At 32.0% G+C, this 23,136-nt stretch overlaps 1 protein-coding gene across 1 annotated transcript in view; it reads right to left on the bottom strand.

The window, feature by feature from the left end:
- The window catches only part of COL24A1 (collagen type XXIV alpha 1 chain), a 288,275-nt gene that overhangs the window by 194,822 nt on the left and 70,317 nt on the right, over window positions 1-23,136 (bottom strand). The window contains exons 14-19 of the mRNA XM_039838730.1: window positions 11,690-11,743; window positions 9,669-9,713; window positions 5,975-6,028; window positions 5,853-5,897; window positions 5,558-5,611; window positions 4,365-4,418 (exon numbers count right to left, since the gene is read on the bottom strand). Coding sequence (XP_039694664.1) covers window positions 4,365-4,418; window positions 5,558-5,611; window positions 5,853-5,897; window positions 5,975-6,028; window positions 9,669-9,713; window positions 11,690-11,743 — 306 coding nt within the window. The remainder of the gene's footprint in view (window positions 1-4,364; window positions 4,419-5,557; window positions 5,612-5,852; window positions 5,898-5,974; window positions 6,029-9,668; window positions 9,714-11,689; window positions 11,744-23,136) is intronic.

The following is a 23,136-nucleotide window of genomic DNA, read 5'->3' on the forward strand; positions in this document are numbered from 1 at the left end:
AGATAAAAATATAAACATCAATTTAATGAATATAATTTGAAAGGGAAACAGACATATGGTGAGCAAGCAGTACTTATTATGCCACACAAAGCTGTAATGAAATAACACTCAATATATTATGTCAAAGCTGTGACAACTATTCAGAAAGACTTTGTAACCATCACTGTGAAAAATTTATTTAAGTAAAATGTTTATGGATCTAATATATATTTAGTCTTAAGTATTAGAGATACAAACGAGTTAAGTGCTCAAATCAAGAAAAAAAGTGTGTGTGTGTTGAGTGTGTGTTACTCAGAGATAAGACAATAAAGTTTGACTCAACAGTGTAGGGAACTATAGGTGAGGAACTGCTTTCACAAACAACCAGAATCCCTGGATTGTCTCTCAAAATTTCTCTCTCCTTTGATACTATTTAGGGTCCTGATTTAGTCATTAAGAATCACCTGGATTTAAATCCCTGTTGCTTAGTCTCTCTAAGCCTCAGTTTTTCTCAGCAATAAAATAGGAGTAATAATTACAACAGGACTAATATTCTTACAGGGTCACTGTGAAGACTGAGTGAGATAATAATACATGTAAAGTGCTGAGCACAGTGCCTGGCACAAAAAAAATCACTCATTAAATGTTAACCAGTTTTTATAGTTATTAATCATTCCCTTCACATCCTCTCTCCTCTCCTGGATGATACACAAAATTCCTATTATTCCGGTCCTTTAATTAAAATTTTAAAAATTTGGTTTCAATATCTCTGAGGCCATTTTCTGACATTCAGATTAACAATGTGAAATCAGGGCTGGAGAGGAAGGTCAGGAGAGAAATGGAGATAAAGCCTGAAACTACAGAGGGCTGGCTATGCTCTCAAGAGGTGAAAGTATAGAGCAGGGAAGGCCAACAGTCTCTTACCCTTGTTTTCATAAGAAAAACTATCGGATTCATTATTTCTGCCACATTAAATATCTATGTGGGTTTCAAATTTGACTTAAATAGGCTTCAGATTATATAAAATTGCAATATACAATACAGGTTTATCCATTTTCCAAGAAGTAAAACTCAGTTCTCCATATGTACTAAATCCATTCTCATACAGGGCTAGAGTATCTGGACATAAAACAATACAAAATACAACTACTGTAATAAAATCTAGAGAAACATAATAAAATATTATGCAAACATTCACTTAAGTTCTCCTAAATAAACAAAATTATGATCCATCATCATCAGTATCTAGAGGAGTCTTAAATTCTTTTTTTAAATAATATTCAATATTTGTTACTTTTTCTTAGTATTTTATTGTATTAGTTGCAAGTATACAATACATTGGTTAGACATTTATATAGTTATGAAAATATCCCCCCCACTCATTACTCTATCACCCTAGAGGAGTCTTAAATTCCTAAAATGACAAGAGATAGGGTTCTCACTGGGGCCCTCTAGTGGCAAAATCCAACATGAAGCTAAATTTAAAAACTTTAAGGAAAAAATAGCATACCCTAGGCCTTCGTTTTAAGAAAATCTGACTGAAATCCAGATATTTAACAATATAAATAGTGGAATAGTTTTATTTGTTCTGCAGATAATTATTCATTTTGAAAAAGTTCAACTGCAAATTTCCTTGAATGTCAATTCTCCTTTATAAAAACTGAGTTTTCAAGTAACTTTTAGAGAATCGAGTAATGATTAAACCTCTATAAATGACAACTTCTAGTTAAAAAATGAAAAGACTATAATAGTTGTCTTTGTTTTCCCTGTTTTAAGGAAAGAATATTGCTCAACAATTTCTCATTAGTAGCTTTCTCTAGTTCTAAATACCTGCAGAGCAAAAGCTTCTCTATCCCAGAATGTAAAAACCTTCCCGGGACATTTTTTTTTTTAAATCTATTTGGAAACAACACCAACACCTCAGATAACATAAAATCAAAAGCAGGAGATATAAAATAAAAAAAAATACATTATGATTTTGGCATTCTTTCTATGATGGTAAACAAATGAGTTAAGTAGGCACTAAATTGTATAATTTGATTTTAATCTGATAGCTAATTTGCATAGCAATTTTTCATTAAACAGGTGCCCTTCCTTCTCCTTCCATAACTAGAGAAGGTTTTCAGATCAAATCTCTATAATTTTTTCTATTAATAAGATACAATTGATAAATAAATTGAGAGACTAAAAACAGTCATTTCACAAATATTAATTCTTAAGTCTCTATCTTATCTTCAGTCCCAAGTATATGTTTTTCAAAGATTTGATAAAACAAAATAATAGTCAACTATCTTCTACTAAAGTAATCCCTGCAGACATTAAATTATTATTATTATTTACTGGAATAGTACAGAAAGGTTTATATAAAGAGTAAATAAAAGCCTCACTCTCACCATCTCAAGCTTTGTGCATCACTGCCTTAAACCATGTTAGAGTTTCTAGTGACTTAGTCCAGGAAAAAAAAATTAAGAGTTTTAAGAATGTGTTAAAGATGAAATAGGCTCCCTGCCTTTTCTTTAGTTTAGACTAGAGAAATATTGATAAGCAGTACTGCTAAGAGGGGAAAATACCAATAAATCACAGAGCTGCAAGGAACCTTAATTATGATATAGCCTGACTTCCATTTTAAACATGGATACCACAGAGGTTAAATGCCCAAGGTCACAGAAGGTCAATAACAGGGCTCAGATTAAAACCTAAACCTCTGTTTCTTAGGCCAGTGATTCCCCTCAATCCCCAAAAATCATGTTATCAATATAAATTCAATCAAGGAGTAAGAGGGACATTAAAAAGGTTTGTCTTATATAAGCATGATATTTGACTCTGTTTTTCTCAAGTACTTAATTGTAAATGTAAAGCATAAGAGAATAATATCGGTATCATTTATTACTTAGTATTGGCCTTAGAAAATGCACTGTACCATTTCCTTTTATCATTTCAAAAGTTAGAAAACCCTCACATTATACAAAATGAAGATATAAAAAGTCAGGGTGTTATTTGGGCAACCACTGCAGATATTACTGTTATGTGATTTAGAGGCACCCTTGAAAAACACACGCTTTTTGTTTGCTTCATGATCTGTTCTCATGTCCCTTATTTATGCACTTTGGAGTTTCTGAGATTCAACTTCAGGGCACAAGTCTGAGTACATGGCTGACCGGGGTTACCCTGAGTTCAGTTCCGGGTGATAAACTAGCAAAAGCAAAGCTCGCCATTAACATTTCTTTTGACAAACAGATGACAAATATTGTACATTGAATTAAATAATTCCTGAGAGATGTATACGAATGCCGCCACTGTAGAAGTCATAACGGATGGGTATAGAAAGCTCTATAACTTAATGCTGCTTCTTTTGATGCAAAAATAATCATGCGATGGGAGGGTAGAGTTAGAGGGAACACAATGAATTGCTCAGGAAAACAGCTTTTTTTAAATGTATATCTTAATATTATTATAATTTTACTTCTAATTTTCTTCTATGTACAATCACCACCTTCACAGAGTTGTAATCAATGTTAAAATACTAAAATAATCTTAAAATGTTAAATCCTAAAACAGTATGGCATAACAGCTAAGAGAATGGCCTCTGACAAATATGATTCCATAGGTTTTCCTAGGTTGTCACCAACTACCTAGAAACTGTGTCTCAGTTTCCCTGATCTGTAAAATAGGAATAATAATATTACTAACTTCATATGATTGTTGTAAGGATTAAGTTAGAGTTACAGACCCTAGAATAGTACCTGGTATTTTATAAACACTCAGTAAATGTTAGCTATAATAAATATTATGAATTTAATATGCAGAGATATACTTTTAACTCACGTTTTAATCATTTTATTTAAGTGATTTTAATTATTCAGTAATTTTAGCTTTCTGATTTCTTGGGTTTCATGTTAACTACAACATAAGGTATTCTTTTTTCTCAACTAATTGATGCCAAATGGTTAAAAAAAAAAGACACAGAATTAGAATATTTGGGCCCACAAGAGAGTGACATGCTATATTTTTCTTCAGAATGCTTCTTAATGAAACAAATACTTAGAAAAAATTAAAATATTATTTAAAGTATTTTACATTTTCTGGCTTAAAAGTCCATTGCTTAGTTTAAATACTGTGTATAATGGATCAACCAAAATCTTTAGGGCTCACAGAAATCTGCGTTTGGCCTGGGGAGAGGGCCTGGGGAGGATGAGGTCTAACGGACCACAGAATGTGACCTGGCAACTTGAGAGATTAGCTACATTCTAAAACTTATGAGAGAAAACTCCAGACTGGTATGCTTATGTCCCACTTGTATTATTCTAACTCCAGCAAGTTTCAAGACTCATGCCATGGTGTGAATTGCATTAATTAGAAAGAGCAAAGCAAAAATTCAAACCTACGGAAGGTCCTGGCTTTCCCCTCATCCCTGGTGGTCCTGGTAAACCAGTAGTTCCCTAAAAGAAAAGAATAGTAGAAGGAAGAGAAATGCTATTACACCACAAAAGGCAGATATGCCTCTACTATCATGTGCTACAAAATGACATTTCAGTCAACAATATAATGTGTATACCGAAGTGGTCCCATAAGATTATAAAGGAGCTGAAAAATTCTTATCCCTTAGTGACATCGAAGTCATCCTAACATCGTAGTTAGGAAGCAATACATTACTCATGTTTGTGGTGATACTGGTGTAAATAAACCTATTGTGCTCCAGTTATGTAAAAGTATAGCACATGCATTATGAATAGTACATTAAAACTGACAGTGATAATAAATGACTATGAACTGGTTTATACATTTACTACTCTATACTTTTTATCATTATTTTAGAGTATACTCTTTCTACTTATAGAAAATAGATTTTCTATAAAACAGTGTGTATGTTACAACAGCAGCCTCATACATGTGTTTATCACTTCTCTTGATTGCATTATTTCTCTTGTGCTTGATTTAATCTTGAGTTGTTCTATAGATTTCATGCATCCTAAGTGTACAGTGTTTATAAAGTATACAATAGTGTACAGTAATGTCCTAGGCCTTCACATATACTCACCACTCACTCACTTACCACGGCAACTTCCAGTCCTGCAAGCTTCATTCACGGTAAGTGCCCTATACAGGTACACCATTTTGTATTTTATACTGTATTTTTACTGTACCCTTTCTATGTTTAGATATGTTTAGATAAACGAATACTGACCATTGTGTTACAACTGCCTAAAGTATTCGGTACAGTAACATGTTGTACACATTTGTGGTAGCCATGGGCTATGCTATTGTAGTTTGTGTAAGTTCATTCTATGAAGTTTGCATAATGACAAAATCACCTAATAGGAATTTCTCAGAATACATTTCTGTCATTAAGTAGCACATGACTGTATTTACAAGCCGTAAAAAAGAATTCATGAAAATATTCTAAAAATATTGAAAAAACTGTTTCAAACGAGACATATAAAACCATACTAATACCATATCCTAACAAAATACAAGGTTAAAAATAATGAGTACCCTCTTTTTTTTTTTTTTTAAAGAATTTATACTTTTTCACTGGCTTTTTTTGTACTTTATATAAAATGAATGGTAAAAAAGTTACCTTGTCTCCAGGATACCCTAGCTCTCCTGGCTCTCCTGCAATGCCTTGTTCACCCTACAGAGCACAATTTCATACAAAGACATTTAAGCATTGCAAACATGGCAAAATAATAAGAAACCAAATGTTAGTTATAAAAGAATAATTTTTCTATGTTTCCTACTTCTGTGAAAAGTTATATAATTGATAGTACAGATTAGATCCCATATATAAAAATAAAATACTTTATGAGTTGTGTTGGCTCAAAAAATAAATATGATAAAAATTATCTCTATGATAATGTAAATATTTAAATCACCTTATCACCTTTGATTCCAGGTAGGCCCTTATTCCCTGAAAGACCCTAAAAAATAAAAGTGATATTTTGTGATATCATAGAGAAATTAAAGATAACTACCCATTATGTAAATAGAACCATACCATTGGGCCAGGAATTCCAGAAGGTCCAGTTGGTCCCATTGGGCCAACACTGCCCTGAAAAGCAATAAGAAAGGCATCATTAAATATCCACTACAATTAGAAAGAGAATATAGTAAAAATTAATTAATTAATTAACTCCAAACAGTTCATCTCACTAAGTGCCCATATTTGCCTTATTCTTCAACCATCTCTCTTTCTTGCCACATTTGGAAACCATACCCATCTTTTAAACTATTTAGTGAAGTCCATCCTATTTCCTGAAGCCTTCTCAGACTGGTCTAGTCCATAAGGATCCTCCCCTTCCTTGAGCTCCTATAATATTTATGATCCATGACATTCATCTTGAAATATTTTCCCAACTAGATAAATGTTTTTCCAACTAGACAGTTCCATGTTCCCAGGAAATATTCAATAAATATTTAATTTGATTGCCTTAGATTTTTATTTCATCCATTTATTCTGCAAATATTTATTGGGCAGTTATTATGGGCCAAGCATTCCAATGATTTTATTTCATGATTTGAAATTTGCAGAATCAGAACATTTATCAAAATTTCAGGGATAAACTGAGTAGTGAACAAAAAAGTCTACTCTGCTCTCACTCTTTCATTATTTAACATTTGTAGAGCATACTGTGAAAAAGACACAGTCATCAATGTCAAGGTTCTTGGTTTAATGCTTCGGTGCAAAATTCTTCAAAAATATAACTACCACTTTCATCTCCTGAAAGCAAGATACTTAGAAAAACCCCTTCAATATGGCATCATAGAAGACAAAGGACAAGAGCAACATCAAGAGTGTTTAAAGTAAAATTCAAAAAAATGGTGAATATCTCTTGATGACTTGGGGATCTAAACCATCGTGATATAATTTTAGTATCACTGATGCCTTCATTTTTCTTCTTTCTCTTGCTACCTCTCTGTGTCTGGCTATCATATATCATTCCCCATCCTTAAAGACCAAATTGGCTAAAACTTCTCTTTTACAATTCCCCAAAATTAAGGAACTTTTAGAGGTGTATTTGTGACAATGTATCCCAGGCCCTTACTACCAGGCTTTTGCCAACACTTCCCATCTCATCTGTTCTCCAAATCAAACATTCTAACACCAATGGACTGTTTTCTATTCTCTAAACATGTTCTCCCCTATAGGCTCCGAGCCTTTGAAGATATGTTTATGTCTACTGAAATGCCCTTCTACTACACGACTAAGTATATAGCATTCTGCTTTTTTTTCTGTCTTTCTAGTCTGTACATTTTGTTTTACTCTTTTTTTTTTTTAACCTTCCAGACCCAACATAATAACTAGCACATAATAGTTTTGAAATAAAGTATGGAATGAATTCTGGAGGAAGTAATCAATTTTAAAAATAAAATTTGAAATAGTGATTTCTAGAAATCTATCTTTCAACATAATGAGGCATTTCTAATAGTCTATTTTTACATAATACAAATTTCAGAATGGAAAATATGACATCTTTACTTTTGGATGAGTCCTAAAGTCTGTGAAATATAACTAAGATAAATTAGTTCCAACATGCTTAATCCTGAAATATATGGAACTGTGAGAAACAAAGAGTAATACTTTCCAAATTAAACAGATATGTAATATTAATACATCATTGACAAATTGTGTCAATAGGAAAAAAATTATTCTTAGAATTACAGTGGCTATTTTATTCAAAGTTCACAGATTTAAAACTTATGATAGTATCAAAAAATCAATAAACATCTCAGTTTAGAAATTATGCAGCAATAACTCATGTAAGTATGGAAAGATATATTAACAAATATTTCTTCATTGTCTTGTTAATTTTTCTATATGCAGTATAATATTCTTTTCAGTAAATATATTACTGTGCATAGTCTGGCATCTTCAAATGAATGTACTTTGTATGCATAATATCCTAAGTAATTTTTTAGTGACTCTAAAAAATCACAAAATAGTAAGTTTTGGAAGATATTAAAAGACACATATAAAGGACTTAGTAAATTATAGAACTAAAAAAATAAAATGGTACACATATAGATATTTACACAAAAAAAAATTTTGTGGCATGGCATATGTTATGTGGAAAAATCTTACTCCCCCAAAAACAATAGCCTTCTGAAAGTATCCATGATAGGTTAAGAGCAGTTTTCAGTTCCACAAAGATAACTTGAAGTTCCTTCAGCACTCCCTACCTATCACAATTCTCTTCCATAAGAAGGAGTAGACAGAAGAAATAATTTCATTCATAGGAGCTTAGTTGAGGGTGTCTGGAATACGGCGACAGGGTCAGAAGAGCCTTCCACACAGTGATAAATAATAGAGAACTTTTGAGTCAAAGTGAGTGAAAAAAAAAATAGAGACCCGGGGATAGGTTCTTTATATAAAAACAGCAGACACTTGCCAATTAGAGTTCATATGAGTGAGCGCATTGTGGAAAAGGCTGAGTTCCAACATTGGGCTTTTCAACCATGCCCACTCACACTTGCAGACAATAATCACTGTTGCTAATCAAAAAAGCAAATTAAAATAACAATCAATTGCACAGAAAAAATAACTTAGCAAAGTCGATGTCATCTGTTTTCTGAAACTATACTTGCTTGAAGGGAACACTCGAGAGATAAATCAGAGGCTGCAGTTCTGGGCAAGTAGATAAACCATTTACTACGAAATATAAAGATTCTACAACTTTCTCAATTATCTTCTAATCCTCACTTCCTTCCATTCTGCTCCCATCCCTCCATACTTCACAGGCTACAGTCTTGCTACTCATTCACTTCCCAAACATTTCATTTCTCCCCTCTTCTGTGCATTAGAACACAGCTTTTTCTGCCAAAGAGCCCTCTGACCTTTTCCACTTTACCTAACTCATACACGATCTTTAGGATCGTGTATGAGTTAGGTAAAAAAGACTTATGTAAAGCTTACTCTGAATCTCTGAGATAAAGAGACTTATGTAAAGCTTACTCTGAATCTCTGAGATAACACAAACTGCTCCTTTCTCAGTGGATTTATTTTAGTCCATAACAGCAATAATCACATTGTATGATATTGTTTATTATTTGTTCTATGCCATTAGATTATAATGCTGCCAAAAATAGGAATCTTAATTTGTTCACATTTTTTCCATCTAGTTCAGTATTTGATAAAGTAAGTAAAGTAAAGTAAAGCTCATCTTGTCTGATTTAAAATTTTAATAAATAAAAAAAAAAACCTGCTCTATCTACAAATAAGATATTCGTGTGAAAGTACTTTGCAAAGTGTAAAGTACCATCTATATCAGTGTAGAAGAGAGGAAGATTACAAAGATGATTGTTAGTGTCATTAACCATTTTCATTTCTATAGAACCTCTCCCATTTACCAAAGGGTGAGTGAAAAAAGAGAAAGAACAGAAAACCCAGGTATTTTCACTGAGCACTATTGTATGGCAAGCACTTTGCTCAGTCCTGGAACTGAAAAATGAATGAGTTAACTATTAGGCAGAAAAGTAAAGGTAGAGTGTTTCAGGTAGACAAAGAAATACACAGGCCATCTTGTAGGGAGGCTGCATGGCATCTGAGCATGAACACTTTTGCTAGCACACAGACTAGGTTTCAAGATGCAGATAAGAACAAAAACAATCTAGACATCTTAGACCATGCTAAGAATTTTAGTCTTAACCTTACATCTAACAAATATAAATATACGAGAACATTTGATACTCACTCTAAGACCAGGAAATCCAGGAGGACCAATGCTACCTATAAGTCCCTAAGTAAAAGAAATGTGCACAATTTGTTAAACATGATTCCAAACTACTAAAGCACAGTTCCTAAACAAACATTTCTAGGGGAAAAAATATCAAATTTGAACTTCTTCTACAGCTAACTTCTGAAACTTCCCTACTCTTGTGCATCCTCCTAAGAAGTACAAAATCTGGAGGCAGTTTATGTTCTTCATAAATGCCCCTGACTCCATGCTTTTGGATGCTAGGACTACCACCCAACCTAGGATATAGATTTCTCTATGTGTCTAATAAAGAAAGTAAATCTCATTCATAGTCAGAATTATAGACATAACTAGCCCACATATCATATGAAAAGAAGGTGGTCAGCATAGAGGGTTAGAAGAACATCTTCAAATGATGTAAAACACTATCAATTCTTTTAAAGTAAATTATTTAAATTCTCTAAAATTCCGTTTTTCATTATAAAATAGGAATAACATTTGTTTTCATTGTAAAACTTGCAATGAAAATTCTCATATATATGAAAGGTTTTGAAAATTCTCATAAAGCACTATACAAATGTAAGAAATTACCAACATTGTTAAATTATTTATAAGATTTTAAATTATCAACAGTAATTTTTCCAGTTGGTTTGTGATGAGTCTTTATGATGGTCTTTTGAATTCAGTAGTACAGTTTTTATGATAAGTGTTACATTATTTACATGGTACAAGGTACAAGACAGCCCCCTTCTTTTTGCATTTCAATTTTTTTTTTAGTGTAGGCATAGTATAAAATATAGAGAATTATAAACTAATAAACTGAAAAGATTTTATTTATTTTCACATATTAAAGACTCAATATGCTCTTCAAGAAGCATGGTATTTTAAATAAAAAGCAGATTTCAAAAAGAAAAGTTTTAAATATTGTAGGAGTTCAACCCTAAGAAATTTTATGTATATTTAACTGAAAAAAAAAAAAGTAAATAAGATGGTTTCACACTAGGTATGTAAGTATAGTCATATGTGTGAAATCACCTAATGATGCATATATCAGATTATATCCTTGTCATCCCCACATGACTGTTTATAAATGGTATTAAAGAAAAAATGTAAATAATGCTCACTTTATTATGCTTGAAATGGGAAGCTCCTCCGAATCATGGGCAAGAAAATGATGGTAAACATTCTACTTAAAACATTATTATAACGAATAAAACTTTGGCTAAATTCACTAAATAAGCTAATACAGTTATAATTTATAAAAAGAAATCAAAAAGAAACTATTTTTAAACACTTTATTTTAAGCATAAATGCTAATAATTTACATATGTCTAACTATAAAAACTATTCCTAATTTAGGTTACAAAAAGTTTGTGGTTGATTCTAATTCACTTTAAAATCTTATAAAAAAGAATGTGTGCGTGGCATAAATTGGGGGATATCTACTGGACGCTTTTTGAGGGCAAAAAGTGAAGATATTACCTAATGTCAAAAAAGAGCAATCCATCATTTTATAATATAATTAGACAAATTTTATTATATTGACTCTCTAATCTGAACATAGATACCTGAACAATCCCAAAGGAGATTTCCCTATAAAATACTCAAAAGGTTAATCAATGACACATTTAAGCCCAAAAGAGCAATCACCAAATGCATAATTTTTATATGAGGGTTCTTAGTACTTCCCTGTACTTGAAAGGCTCCTTCCCCCATCCCCCAAATGTACAAGTCAGTACTGTGATCATATATTTCTAATATTTTACTGAAGCAGTCATTTTTAACATGGTCAAAATAATTAATTTTAATGATTGTCTCTCAAGATAGAGTTTATTTATTATACATTTTTGGTTTATTTCCCATGTTGTAAAATTACAAATTGGAATGTGCACAGTGGTATTGAAACTGTCTGGTCAATAGTGCTTATGCATAAATGTGGTAATGAGGATGACAATTACAGTTGCTATGGAGTCTGAGTGATGTTAGATTGCAAGATTGGACCATCACAATTTACTCACAGGACTGCCATCAAGACCAGCAGGGCCTCTCTCTCCAAAGTCACCTGGAAATCCCTGACCCAGAGAAAGAGAAAGAAATGTTGTTAAAGCCAGAATAGACAAAGAATTAATTTTTGCTGTGTTTTCTTATAAGAAATTTAGTAATAGGAAATATTCATTTTCTATTCGCTAAATGGTAGTGTAACAAAAATGTGTATTTGTTTTGCATAACATTTCATTGATTTTGTTAGGTGTAATATTTCTATATTTTATAAAGTGATTTTACATGCCACATAATATATACAGAAAATTAAGCAGGAGAAAATAGAAATTTGTTCATTATTATATAAAGAACCAATGAATGAGAGGAAACATAACCAAGATTTTTGACTGACCAATCCATTAGTTATGTCTGCTATTTCATGCTGTTCCCATACCCACATCATAGAGAATGAAATGGCCAATATTACTAAGCATGTGTTGGCACACTTACATGTGCTAAAGGCTTTACACATCATTAGATATACACTACTTCATCTTCACAACCGGTTGAATTAATGAGTACTAATATTTTCACTTTGCACATCAGGAAATTAAAGCCCAGAGAGGTTAAGTCACTTGGACCCAGTAGTGATGGGTGGGCCTGAGATCTGAATGGAAGTAGTCTGATTGCAGAGTCAATGTTCTCTTTCTACTATGCTATACTGACTACTTTAACTTCTCAATACAAGATAAAACATAATGTGAAAAATCATTTAAGTGCAATTTTACTGGGGAAAGGCAAAATATTGCAAACATAAAATATGATGCTACTGAAAATTAAACTTCCCTAATGTCTATTGAGAATTCTACATTGTAAAACTATGAAGAACAGTAAAGTAACACTTTCTCATTATAAATTCTACTGTAAAATAACACAGTTACTCAATTAATCTTTATGTACTAATGTTTTTCTTTAAAGATTTACCACTGGATTTAAAAGGCTACTTTATATAATGATTTAAAAGACATTATTATCAACACAAATAATTTTCATTTTTAAAAACTTACGGTTAACAAAAATAAAACTATATTATTAGATTATTATAATATATTTAGGCAAGCTGGTACAAAATATTATATTTTTAACATTGCCAAAAACCACTGGTTCACTAGAACAAACATGAATGGGCTAAGTTTAAAAGATGATTTAACAATGGAAAGTATATGATGTGTCTAAGATACAGTTAACTCATACTAGAAGCAGTTTCTCTTATTCTGTAATCATAGGATAATGCAAAAACCATCTGGGTAGTCAAACATATTGAAGCCATACTCCTTTCAAAGTCAGTTGAAGTTCAGGCAGGCAGTTTGCTTTCATTGTCCTTGGAAGTCAAATTCTGTTGTCAACAAGCTCACAAATTTGTAATACATCTTTCTATTGAGTATGACCTAATATGGGTATTTGAAAGTATTTAGATGCACAGGTAGTGGAAAAAGTAGAGGAAAAATACTGTAATAAATCTGAAACATAATAAATGATGGAATTTTAGATAGATCATAAGTAGATTTTCCAGAATACTCAGTGAAATAATAAAGAATGAGGGACATACTGCATAATTCCATTAATGTGCAATGTCCAAAATAGGCAAATTCATAGAGATAGAAAGTAGATTAGTGGTTGTCTAGGGTTGGTGGTGTGGGGAGAGTTGGGGACTGACTGCTAATGGATGGGTACAGGATTTTTTATATGAGGTGATTGAAATGTTCTAAGATTAGATGGTGTAATGGCTGCACAACTCAGTGAATATAGTAATAACCACTGAATTGTACACTTTAAAAAGGTGAATTGTATCTCAGTAAAGTTTTTCTTAAAAATGAAGAAACAATCAGTCTGAACAAGGAGCTGGATTGCTAAAAACATCCTTGGGGACTCAGTCAAGATAGCCAGAGGATGTGCTATCTGGGACTGATTAGTCCCCATCCTCACCCAGTGGGAGTGAGGAGCTGCTCTGCAGTTCAGCTTCCACATAACTCATGATTTCTCCCCACTAGGAGAGGCAGAAGAAAAAGGGGAGAGAAATGTAATTAGTTCTCCACTTATCACAAAATTTGTACTTTCTACAACCAGCATAAAAACAATGAAATACTTATTAATTCCATCTTCTTGTTCTTCTGGTTCAAACATATGCATAATACTTATTAGCCATCCAATTTTATTTTGCCCCTGAAACAATTTAGTTGAACTGAGTAATACCTATTTTTAAAGGTTTTATGTATTCTCTTCTCATTTTACTACCCACTAAACATTCCATTTAATTTTTAATTCTCTATTCCAGACGGATATAATTTATTTTTATCCTTCTTACATGTTGACCATTGTGTCATCAATTTTTGAAATAATTTCTACTAAATCTAGACATTTTCTTGTTTTACTGCCACAAAAAGCATCATTACATTTGGCTATACTGGACATATATTTTCTTTTGAAAAACATCAAGCCAGTGTTTTATATTGTTGAATATGTTTTTGCTTATTCACTGTTTATTCAGTTGTTATTTCAATTCTGGTAACTGCATGCATGATTTTTTTTAATGTAGGGGTGGTTCTGTATTCCTTTAATAATGAACCTTAATGTTTATAGCCATATCTCTTCATTATCAAAAAATGATCTTCAAGGTTGTGAAATATGTAATGAGAATGATAAAATACTGCTCCTGAACTTAGAATACAAAAAACTATTTCTATGATTTCTTTCTCCACTTGAAAGAATTTGTTACAAAATGCAATACTAAATTTTCTCTGATATTTACCTAATTGAAAATTATAACCATTAATTTAAATAGAATTGTGCTCTTCTAGAAATACCCTCACACTGCCAAAGGATGTAATGACCATTTTTCACGATTATCATCTACAGGAAAACTTGAGTTTTTGCCTTTCTTGAAAGTAATAATCATCTTCAAATAGGTGTTCCAGAGTTGTATTATTGCTTCTGTATTGTGCATAATCATCTTCATTCATTTTCATTGTTTTGACTAGTGATCAAATTTTATTTTAAAAGAATATGACATTTTAGGGGTTTCATTTGATCATTTCAAGTTATAAATAATTTTCTTGCTCACTTACACTGTTAGATCAGTACAAAGGGCAGACTCTGAGGTGACCCCTAATGATTCTTACCTCCTGGTGTTCATGCCTTTGTAAGCTACCCTCCCTTTGAGTGTAGGTGAGACTATGACTTGCTTATCCTAATACAATATAGCAAAGGTAATGGGATGTTACTAAAGTAATTATGTTACACTGTATAAGACTTTGTCTTAGCAGCCTGGATCTAGTGATTTCCCTTGTGAGCTTGATGAAATAAGCACCCACATGGTAGAAAACTGAGGGTGACCTCTAGGAAATGCAGATAGTCAATAAGACCTGAAGATGGCCTATAGCCAAGACCCAGTGAAAAGCCAGAGCCCTCAGTTCTACAATCTTTCTATAACCTCAAGGAAATGAATCCTTCTCATAACCTGAATGAGCTTGGAAGTGAACGCCTTCCCAGTCAAGCCTCCAGATGATGATGCAGCCAGCTGACACTCTGATTGCAGGCTTACGACCCTTAGCAGAAGAACCAGTTAAGGAGTACCTGGACTGCAGATCCATGAAAACTGTGAGATAATAAATGGGTGTTGTTTTAAGCTGCTACGTTTGTGGTATTTGTTATGTAGAAAGAGATAGAATACTAATAAAATTGGTAGTTAAATCTTTAGAGAAAGTAGAAAGTCCTACTTGCAAATTTTACTATGTGGTAATGCTCGATATAAGACTACTCATAGTGTTTCTAGATTTTAAAAATTTAAGTAAATCATCCCTTTGAATATTTTTACTGATTATTTTCTATTGCACATTATAATTAATATCAATATTAATTAAATTAAAATTTTTATATTCACTTTATAAAATTTAATCTAAATGTTTATAATTAAAAACATCATTCTAGTATTTTATATCAATCTAGTTGGCAATATAAAGAATCTCTGTCATGTTTTATGAATTTTGTGTCTATAGCTATGAAATGCAATTTTAAGTGTAATAAATTGCAAAAAGTATAATGCAAATAATGCAAAAATGTTTCTTAGTCTTTGGTTGCAACTGTTACACATATTACACTAATTCTACTACCGTTCAAACCATAAATCAGAACACAAAGAGAAGCAAGAAAATAAAAGCTTTGTATTATCAGGCAATAGTACTTCATTATGCAAGAGACTACTGCATTCATGTTATAAGGAAAATTAGATAAGTTAATTAAGTCATCTTTCCTTTTACCTAAGTGCTTCTATTGCCTGCCAAATCCTCATCACAATTTTGAGCAGTTTCTTTCTCTAATGACGGCAGTGGACTATTTACAATTCTTCATGGTATTCAGACATGAGGTTATAGGCAAGAGATGTGGAGAGCAATTTCTATGAGGACTGAATATTATTCAACTATGAGATAGCCAGCCTCAAAGATAAATCCTCATGATTCTCACTTCCCGGTATTAATGCCCTTGTGTAGTTTCCATTTTGAATAATGGCTGGCCTATATGACAAAAAAAACATAGAAGTGACAGTATGTGACTTCTAAGGCTAGGTCACAAAAGGTACTACACCTTCCACCTTGCTCTCATGGACCATTTACTCTGGTGGAAGCCAACAGCCATGTCATGAAGAGAGTCAAGTTGTCATGTGGAGAATTCCCCATGGGGAGGAAGTGAGGCCTCCCACTAACTAGAGCTTAACTGGCCAAACAGTAAATGAGCCACCTTAAAAGCAAATCCTTCAGTCCCAGTCAAGTCTTCAGATGAGTATAGTCCTGCCCTAAATCTTGACTATACTTCATGGGAAACCCTAATCTACCCAAATAAGCCACTCCCAACTTCCCCATCCACAGAACTATGAATATTTATTATTGTTTTAATCCACTAACTTAGAGTATTTTGTTACACAGCAATAGATAACATGCATAGTAACAAGAGTGGATGTCTAGGATTACAGGTCATACTATGCCAATGCTAAGTGCTGTATCCTGAGTGACAGGGTTTTTTTAAAAAAATATATATTTATTTTATTTGTTTGTGACATACAGGGCTTTCAAAACTACAGTGCCCAGATCAAGTTTCTCTTTTGCCTGGGCCTAATGATGGTACTGTTATCAGACATGACAGTTATCAAACACTAAGAACAAAAGAAGTATTCTAGACTTGGTATGCCTGAATAGATACATGGTGTTAATATTTTAGACCACACATAGATGCTATACTTGGTAGTATAGCTAAATATCTTGAAACAGTGGGAAATTTATTGCTTAGGGATTCTAGTAAAAGGATTATTTCCTAATTCTACATAGAAATTAGAAAAATAATGCATATAAAATAATTAGAGAAATATTTGGGCCATAATAACCATAAAATACTAGTAACTACATTTCTAGAATTAAAAAAAAATAAAGCTATGAAATTTTTTTCTGTTAAAGACTATAGTTAACTATGAGCATATTTTGGTCTTTCTAAAGAATAAAGATTTAGAAACGACATACTTAACCTAAACTAGACATAAATAAAAATTATCATAAAAGACATATACACTAAATAAGCATTACCAATAACAACAGAAATTCAACTTTTTCTAAGACTAAGCACTGAAAAGAGACAATCACACTAACTTGTCTAAGATTAGAAATTCTAAAATAAAACCTAGAAGTCTACACATTCTAAACATGACTATATATCACCAAGAAATCCTAATATTTTAAAATCCTTCAAAAGTGAAACAGGATTACTATAGGAAAAGGCTAGCGTGTGAAGTACTCTCTGATGATCCAGTCTCTTCCCCCTTCCTTATCCCACAGGAGAGACAAGTGGATCCACGCTTCAAGGAGAACCATGTCTTGATAGCTGGGCCTAATTTTAAACTTAGGAATTTAAGGAGTTCTAGCCTACTTCTCGGGGACTAAGCATCAAGTCAGGCTTACAGTTAACGGAGCTATGATTTGGGCTTCAGTTCTCAGATTCAAGTCCCTGCCTTTTTCTTAAAGACTGGTTACAACACTGTATTCCAATTCTGGGAACTGGAATCTCCCTTATTCTTGTATCGAAGAACCAGTTTTGGTATACGACATCATGTTCTATCCCTCAGTTATAAGGACCCCACCTTATTCCTGCCATTTTTCCCAACCAGAGTATACAGTTTCTGAACCCAAGCCAAATTTCACTGCCATATTTGCACTCACAGTCTCACATTCTTGATTTTGATAACCTACAAGATTCTCTAGGTTTTCCCTTAAATTATCTGCCATGAAAATAATTGCCTGGCTGAATTTTTGCCTGTTGGTGTCATATCTCTATGAAAACTAGCTCCATCTAGAGTTTCCCCAAATTATCAGCTGTAGTTCATTAGACATCCCTCTGCTCAATACCTGTCCCAACCTTGAAAGTAGGTTTAATTCAAAGTCCTGGGCCCTTCCATACATCTGTCAAACTATACTTAGCCAGATATATTACTACAGACTACACCCAGTAAAGTGAATCCAGATAGTACGTTTTTCTTAAAAGAGGCAGAATCACTTAAAAATCAATGACAATTTTCTGTAACGCTGTAGCAACACTAGTAGTTCCTTCATGATTGAATTAATTGCAACCTTTTCCCTAGGACAAAGAAAACACTGTCTCCAAATTTTCCATAAAAATGTACGTATCTGAAACACTCCTGTGCAATATGTTTTTAAGAGGGTCTTGAGCTAAGGATAGAAACTAATAACAGATGTCTAACAGAAGGATTTTATATTCTGAAATTCTAACACTGGAGTTAGAAGCTAAAATACAGTTTACTTTAAATAGACTTCTTGTAACAAAAAGATGTATAAGAAAAGAAGAGGAGACACTCCTTTCTACAGTCAGAAAAGTAAACATCTCTGAAGTCTGGGTATTACAATGCCTTGAGGATGTTATTTTGTCCACCATTCTAAGACTGTGATATTTTGATTTTTACGGTAAGAAAACTGAGTTCACTTTTTATCTATGTCGAACTTTAAATGTAACATGATTTTTTAAATAATCTATTCTTATTGGTTCTGAAAAACTCCTTAGACAACTCACGTTTTGACAAATTTTCTAGGTGTTGACAGTAAATCCCAATCTTCAATTTCATGTTTATCTTCAATTCTGGCAAGTCAGTTCTGGCATAAGTTTATATGGCTCTATGGAGCCATATAAATATGTATAGCCAACTTATTATAGGAGACTAATGATTAAATCAATCTGGGAGCCCTTGTAAAATACTTTTTATAGCCACTGTAGAATTTCCTGACTGTGGCACTACAGAATGAAGTTTGGAAACTTTGCATTAAAAAGGAAGCTACTTGGAATTATATAATAGCTATAAAATCTGAAAGTTAATAATATATACAAATCCTCTCTCCCTGCCTCCCTTATTTATTAAAAATAGCATTCTTCTTTTCTATTATAAATCAGTGGATGGTTTTATGCTCTTAAAGAATCTGACTCACATCAGCTAAGTTCCAAGAAGCTTTTTAAATAAAGACAGTAAAACATGTAAAATAGAACAGTTCTAAAATAGAATAGTTCTATGGTGTTAAAAAGTCCTTACCAATAAAGACTGTCTATTACTGTGTTTTTATCTGAGATTGCTGGCAAAAGAACTTGAGACGAACTCTAATATCCACAGAGAGCAAAAATAATGAATTAATAGGGCTTTCCCACCTCCAAAGGCTGATTTTATTGAAGACATCTAGAGCCCCACATCTGACCTCTAATAGTAACTGACATTAAGGATTTTGATCCAATTACAACATGTAGGGAGTGGAGGAGGAAAAAAGAAGAGGTAAAAGGATATCTTAATATCTAAAATCATGAATACACAAATATTGACTAATAGGTAAGTGATTACATGAGGTCTTTAAAAATAATTGTAGTGATTAATAAGTACCTTATACTAAGATACTGAAATAAAAAATAAAAAAAAGGAAGAAAAAATTTCTCAAATGCACACAACCTAAGAAAACTTCCTAGTTTTCTAGGAAGTAAGATTTTAAGTGAAATAACTTTTAACACAAACATTAAATTAAAAAATACCAGTATGAGGATAAATAATAAGTAATTCTTGAATAACCAAAATAATATGTTGTTTTTAAATGGGTCCATTTTCAAAAGCATTCGTATCATATTTACACTGTTCAGGGAAAGATATCTCTTACTTATAAACCTATAATTTTATTTTAGAAAATACAAACATCACTAAGGAAGTTGGCTCACAACAACTTAATTCTATGCTTCGTGTTTACTCAGGGAAGTAAGTGACCATTTGGTCAGCTATATTAGCATATAATTTATAGCAACATCTTAAAACCTAAGCTTAGCAATGTTACTAACTCACTGAACAATTATAGAAAGGAATTTTACCACTCCTCTACGTTTCTGTGCTATATGTATATGTGATATGATGTCAATGCACATACATTTTAATATTTTTGTAAACTATTTATATCAAACACAGAGCTTTAGTACTCAGGTTAGAAACCAGCTCAGTTGTTCAAAGAAGCTCATCCTGATTAATATTCAGAAAGACTTGAACTTGGATTTTGAAGTTTTCTATGCCTATTACCATCACTATTTTGACTGTGAGAGTGTTTCACATCACACATAATACAGAAAGTGAAGTAATTTATTTTACTATTTCCTGGCCTCAAATTCAGAGACTAAAAATTTAAGTGTAAAATATTACATTAAACTTACAGAGTTATCTAAAAATGTCACTGTTCTACAAATTACATCTTACAATAATTATTTAAAACTGAATCATATTATTCTATGTTAATAAAACTGTGTACTTTCATCTACCTAAATTTTGTGAAAACAAGCTCATTTAAAACACAGGGAGACTGTTAATTAAAGGGGAGTGATAATTGTAATAAAGTACATTTTATAATAATATTCATACTGATAATAAATTAAATAACATGGGATCCATATAGCAGTACCCTAAAGAAGCATCAACTCACACTTCTAAATAGCTCTGAAATCAGTAGAAAATTGGAAGTAACTATCTTTGACATACGTATAGTCAAAAGTTTTGTAGATATGAGTACTTTCAGATTTCAGCATTTCTAGATTTTTGCCATATTCTTTCAGATAAAGTTTTCTGTCATCTTTATGGTGGCCCCTATATTTGAATATTTATTTCACATATAACAAAGATAGCATACAGAATTCAATACATTACCAAGAGAAAATGACCATATTTGTATTCCACACACCTAATATTTTCCACATCGAAGAGAGTAGAAATATTCTCACAAGATATTTTCCTTTTATTGTTATTTAAACAGTAATAGGTGACCATTCTCATGAAATTTTAATCCCTTAAACTAAAGTATAAGTGTCCCATGATACATAATATCCCATGCTAATACATTTGTCCTTACTTAATGTCAAAGCTATCTGAAGATGATTTTACTTAAACAGAACACAGGGGAGCATTTATACATAGAATAATCTGGAAGAGTCTTTGAGGACAGCCTTGGCATGATTTGCCTTGTGGCTGTAACTGGATCTTACTCAAAGTACAGCAATTTCCTCATAAACATGGCCAAATCATTTTGTGGTAAAAAACAAGAAAAAGTACAAGTAGTATACATGACATATTACAGCACCAGACAAATTTTCTATTATAAACACTATTTAGAAAAAATAGAATACATGTGTTTTACAAATATATTTTTTAAGGATCTAATTCTATTACAAAGGCATATATTTTTAAAGCAATAAAACTTTATAAATTGTGTAACATAAAGAAGTATGCAATCAAACAAAAAACCCAATAATCATTTCATTCACAATTTCTCCAGTTTTCTTTAATTCCCCTTTTGAATTAAAAAGCATTTGTTGGATAATTGTATAGTTCCCTACGGAGTAAGAAACCAGAGCTATCTATAAATTTCTATGGACAATTATATAGTTCATTATGAAGTAGGAAACTAGATATTACTCATACATTTTCAAGATAAAGTTAATATTTACATAAGACCAGCCATATTAATAAATAAATTAGGTAGCTACTAAAATGATATATCACAAGGGCTTCAAGAAAACATTTCCTCACCAATGCCTATAATTCCAGCATTGCAGATTACTTACCTTGTCTTAAATTATGTTTAAAATATAATTACTAATGGGTAGGTAACACTTTAAGTATTGGAAGTAATTTATATAGTGACATATAAACTTAATTAGTTCTTTTACTGACAACATACTTTGATAAAAGGAGGATAGACAGAGTGGAGAAGATAAGAATAAAGAATATAAACTTCATGTACTGTCCATTTTGAGACAGCCCACATCCACATATTTACATTAGATATTTGGCACATAAAAAATAGAGAGGTGTTTTGGTTGGGGTATATGTATGAAGGCTAAAATGTAAAGAAATAACGTACTAACATTTTGAAGTATAATAAAGCGTAATTAAATGAGATGGCATACAAAATATTTAGCAGGGTACTTTAGAATAAGAAAAGGTGATGATGGTATTGGTGATAATAACAATTTCTGTTGCTGTAATTGCTATAACATTAGCTTTAAAGTTGAATGTAAATGTAAGGAAACAAAATGTTCAGTTTACTTTTTAACTCTTGACAGTTTGGTAAGTTTAATCTTAATATGTTAAAATCTTTAAAGTAAAATTTTAAAATAATTTTATCACATTTTGTCCAAATATCATGAAAAAATAAATCATGTTCTTCTAAGCAGTGTGAGTAGAAGACAGATAACAGAAATATCTAAGGGGTACAGATCCTGGATTTATATTCAAAGGTCCTGGATTCAGTTCTTAATTTTACCACTTTTAACTATGTAATTCTGAGCAAGTCTTTTAACATCACTGAGCTGCATTCTCCTCACCTATGTATTGGTGACATTACTACCTATTCTAACCTACCTTCAAAAAATATTGCAAAGCTCAAAGTATAAATGCTTTAAAAGGATATGAATATTCTGGTGAGATCTGCAGTCTTTTAGCATTATCATCAAAATTTTTATTTCTATACAATTTTAGAAAAGATGTTATGAAGAGCGGTTTTCTTCCTCATAGACTAGAGAACACAGTGGAGCACAGAATATCTTATCCTAATAAATATCTTTCAGTAGTAGTAAAAATGACGCAAGTGAAAAGCAGGTGGCTAATTAGCTATACTAATGCAGCCAGGATGACCTGAGGATGCTTCCCTGAACCACAGTTTTCTCATTTGTTAAACAATGGGGTATTGAGTGGTGTTAAAATTTCTACCCATCTCTAAAATTATTATATTATCTGGAAAAATTCATTTTTGTTGATCTTTATTTAAATCTGAAAATACAAGAAGCCACAGTGAACTTGTATCTCAGCTAACATCTGAAGCAAGTATTTAAAAAACCTCAAAAAAACATGAGGTTGAATAATGCT

Source organism: Pteropus medius, unplaced genomic scaffold (genome assembly GCF_902729225.1).
Source record: "Pteropus medius unplaced genomic scaffold, Ma_sr-lr_union100, whole genome shotgun sequence".
Lineage (NCBI taxonomy): Eukaryota > Metazoa > Chordata > Mammalia > Chiroptera > Pteropodidae > Pteropus > Pteropus medius.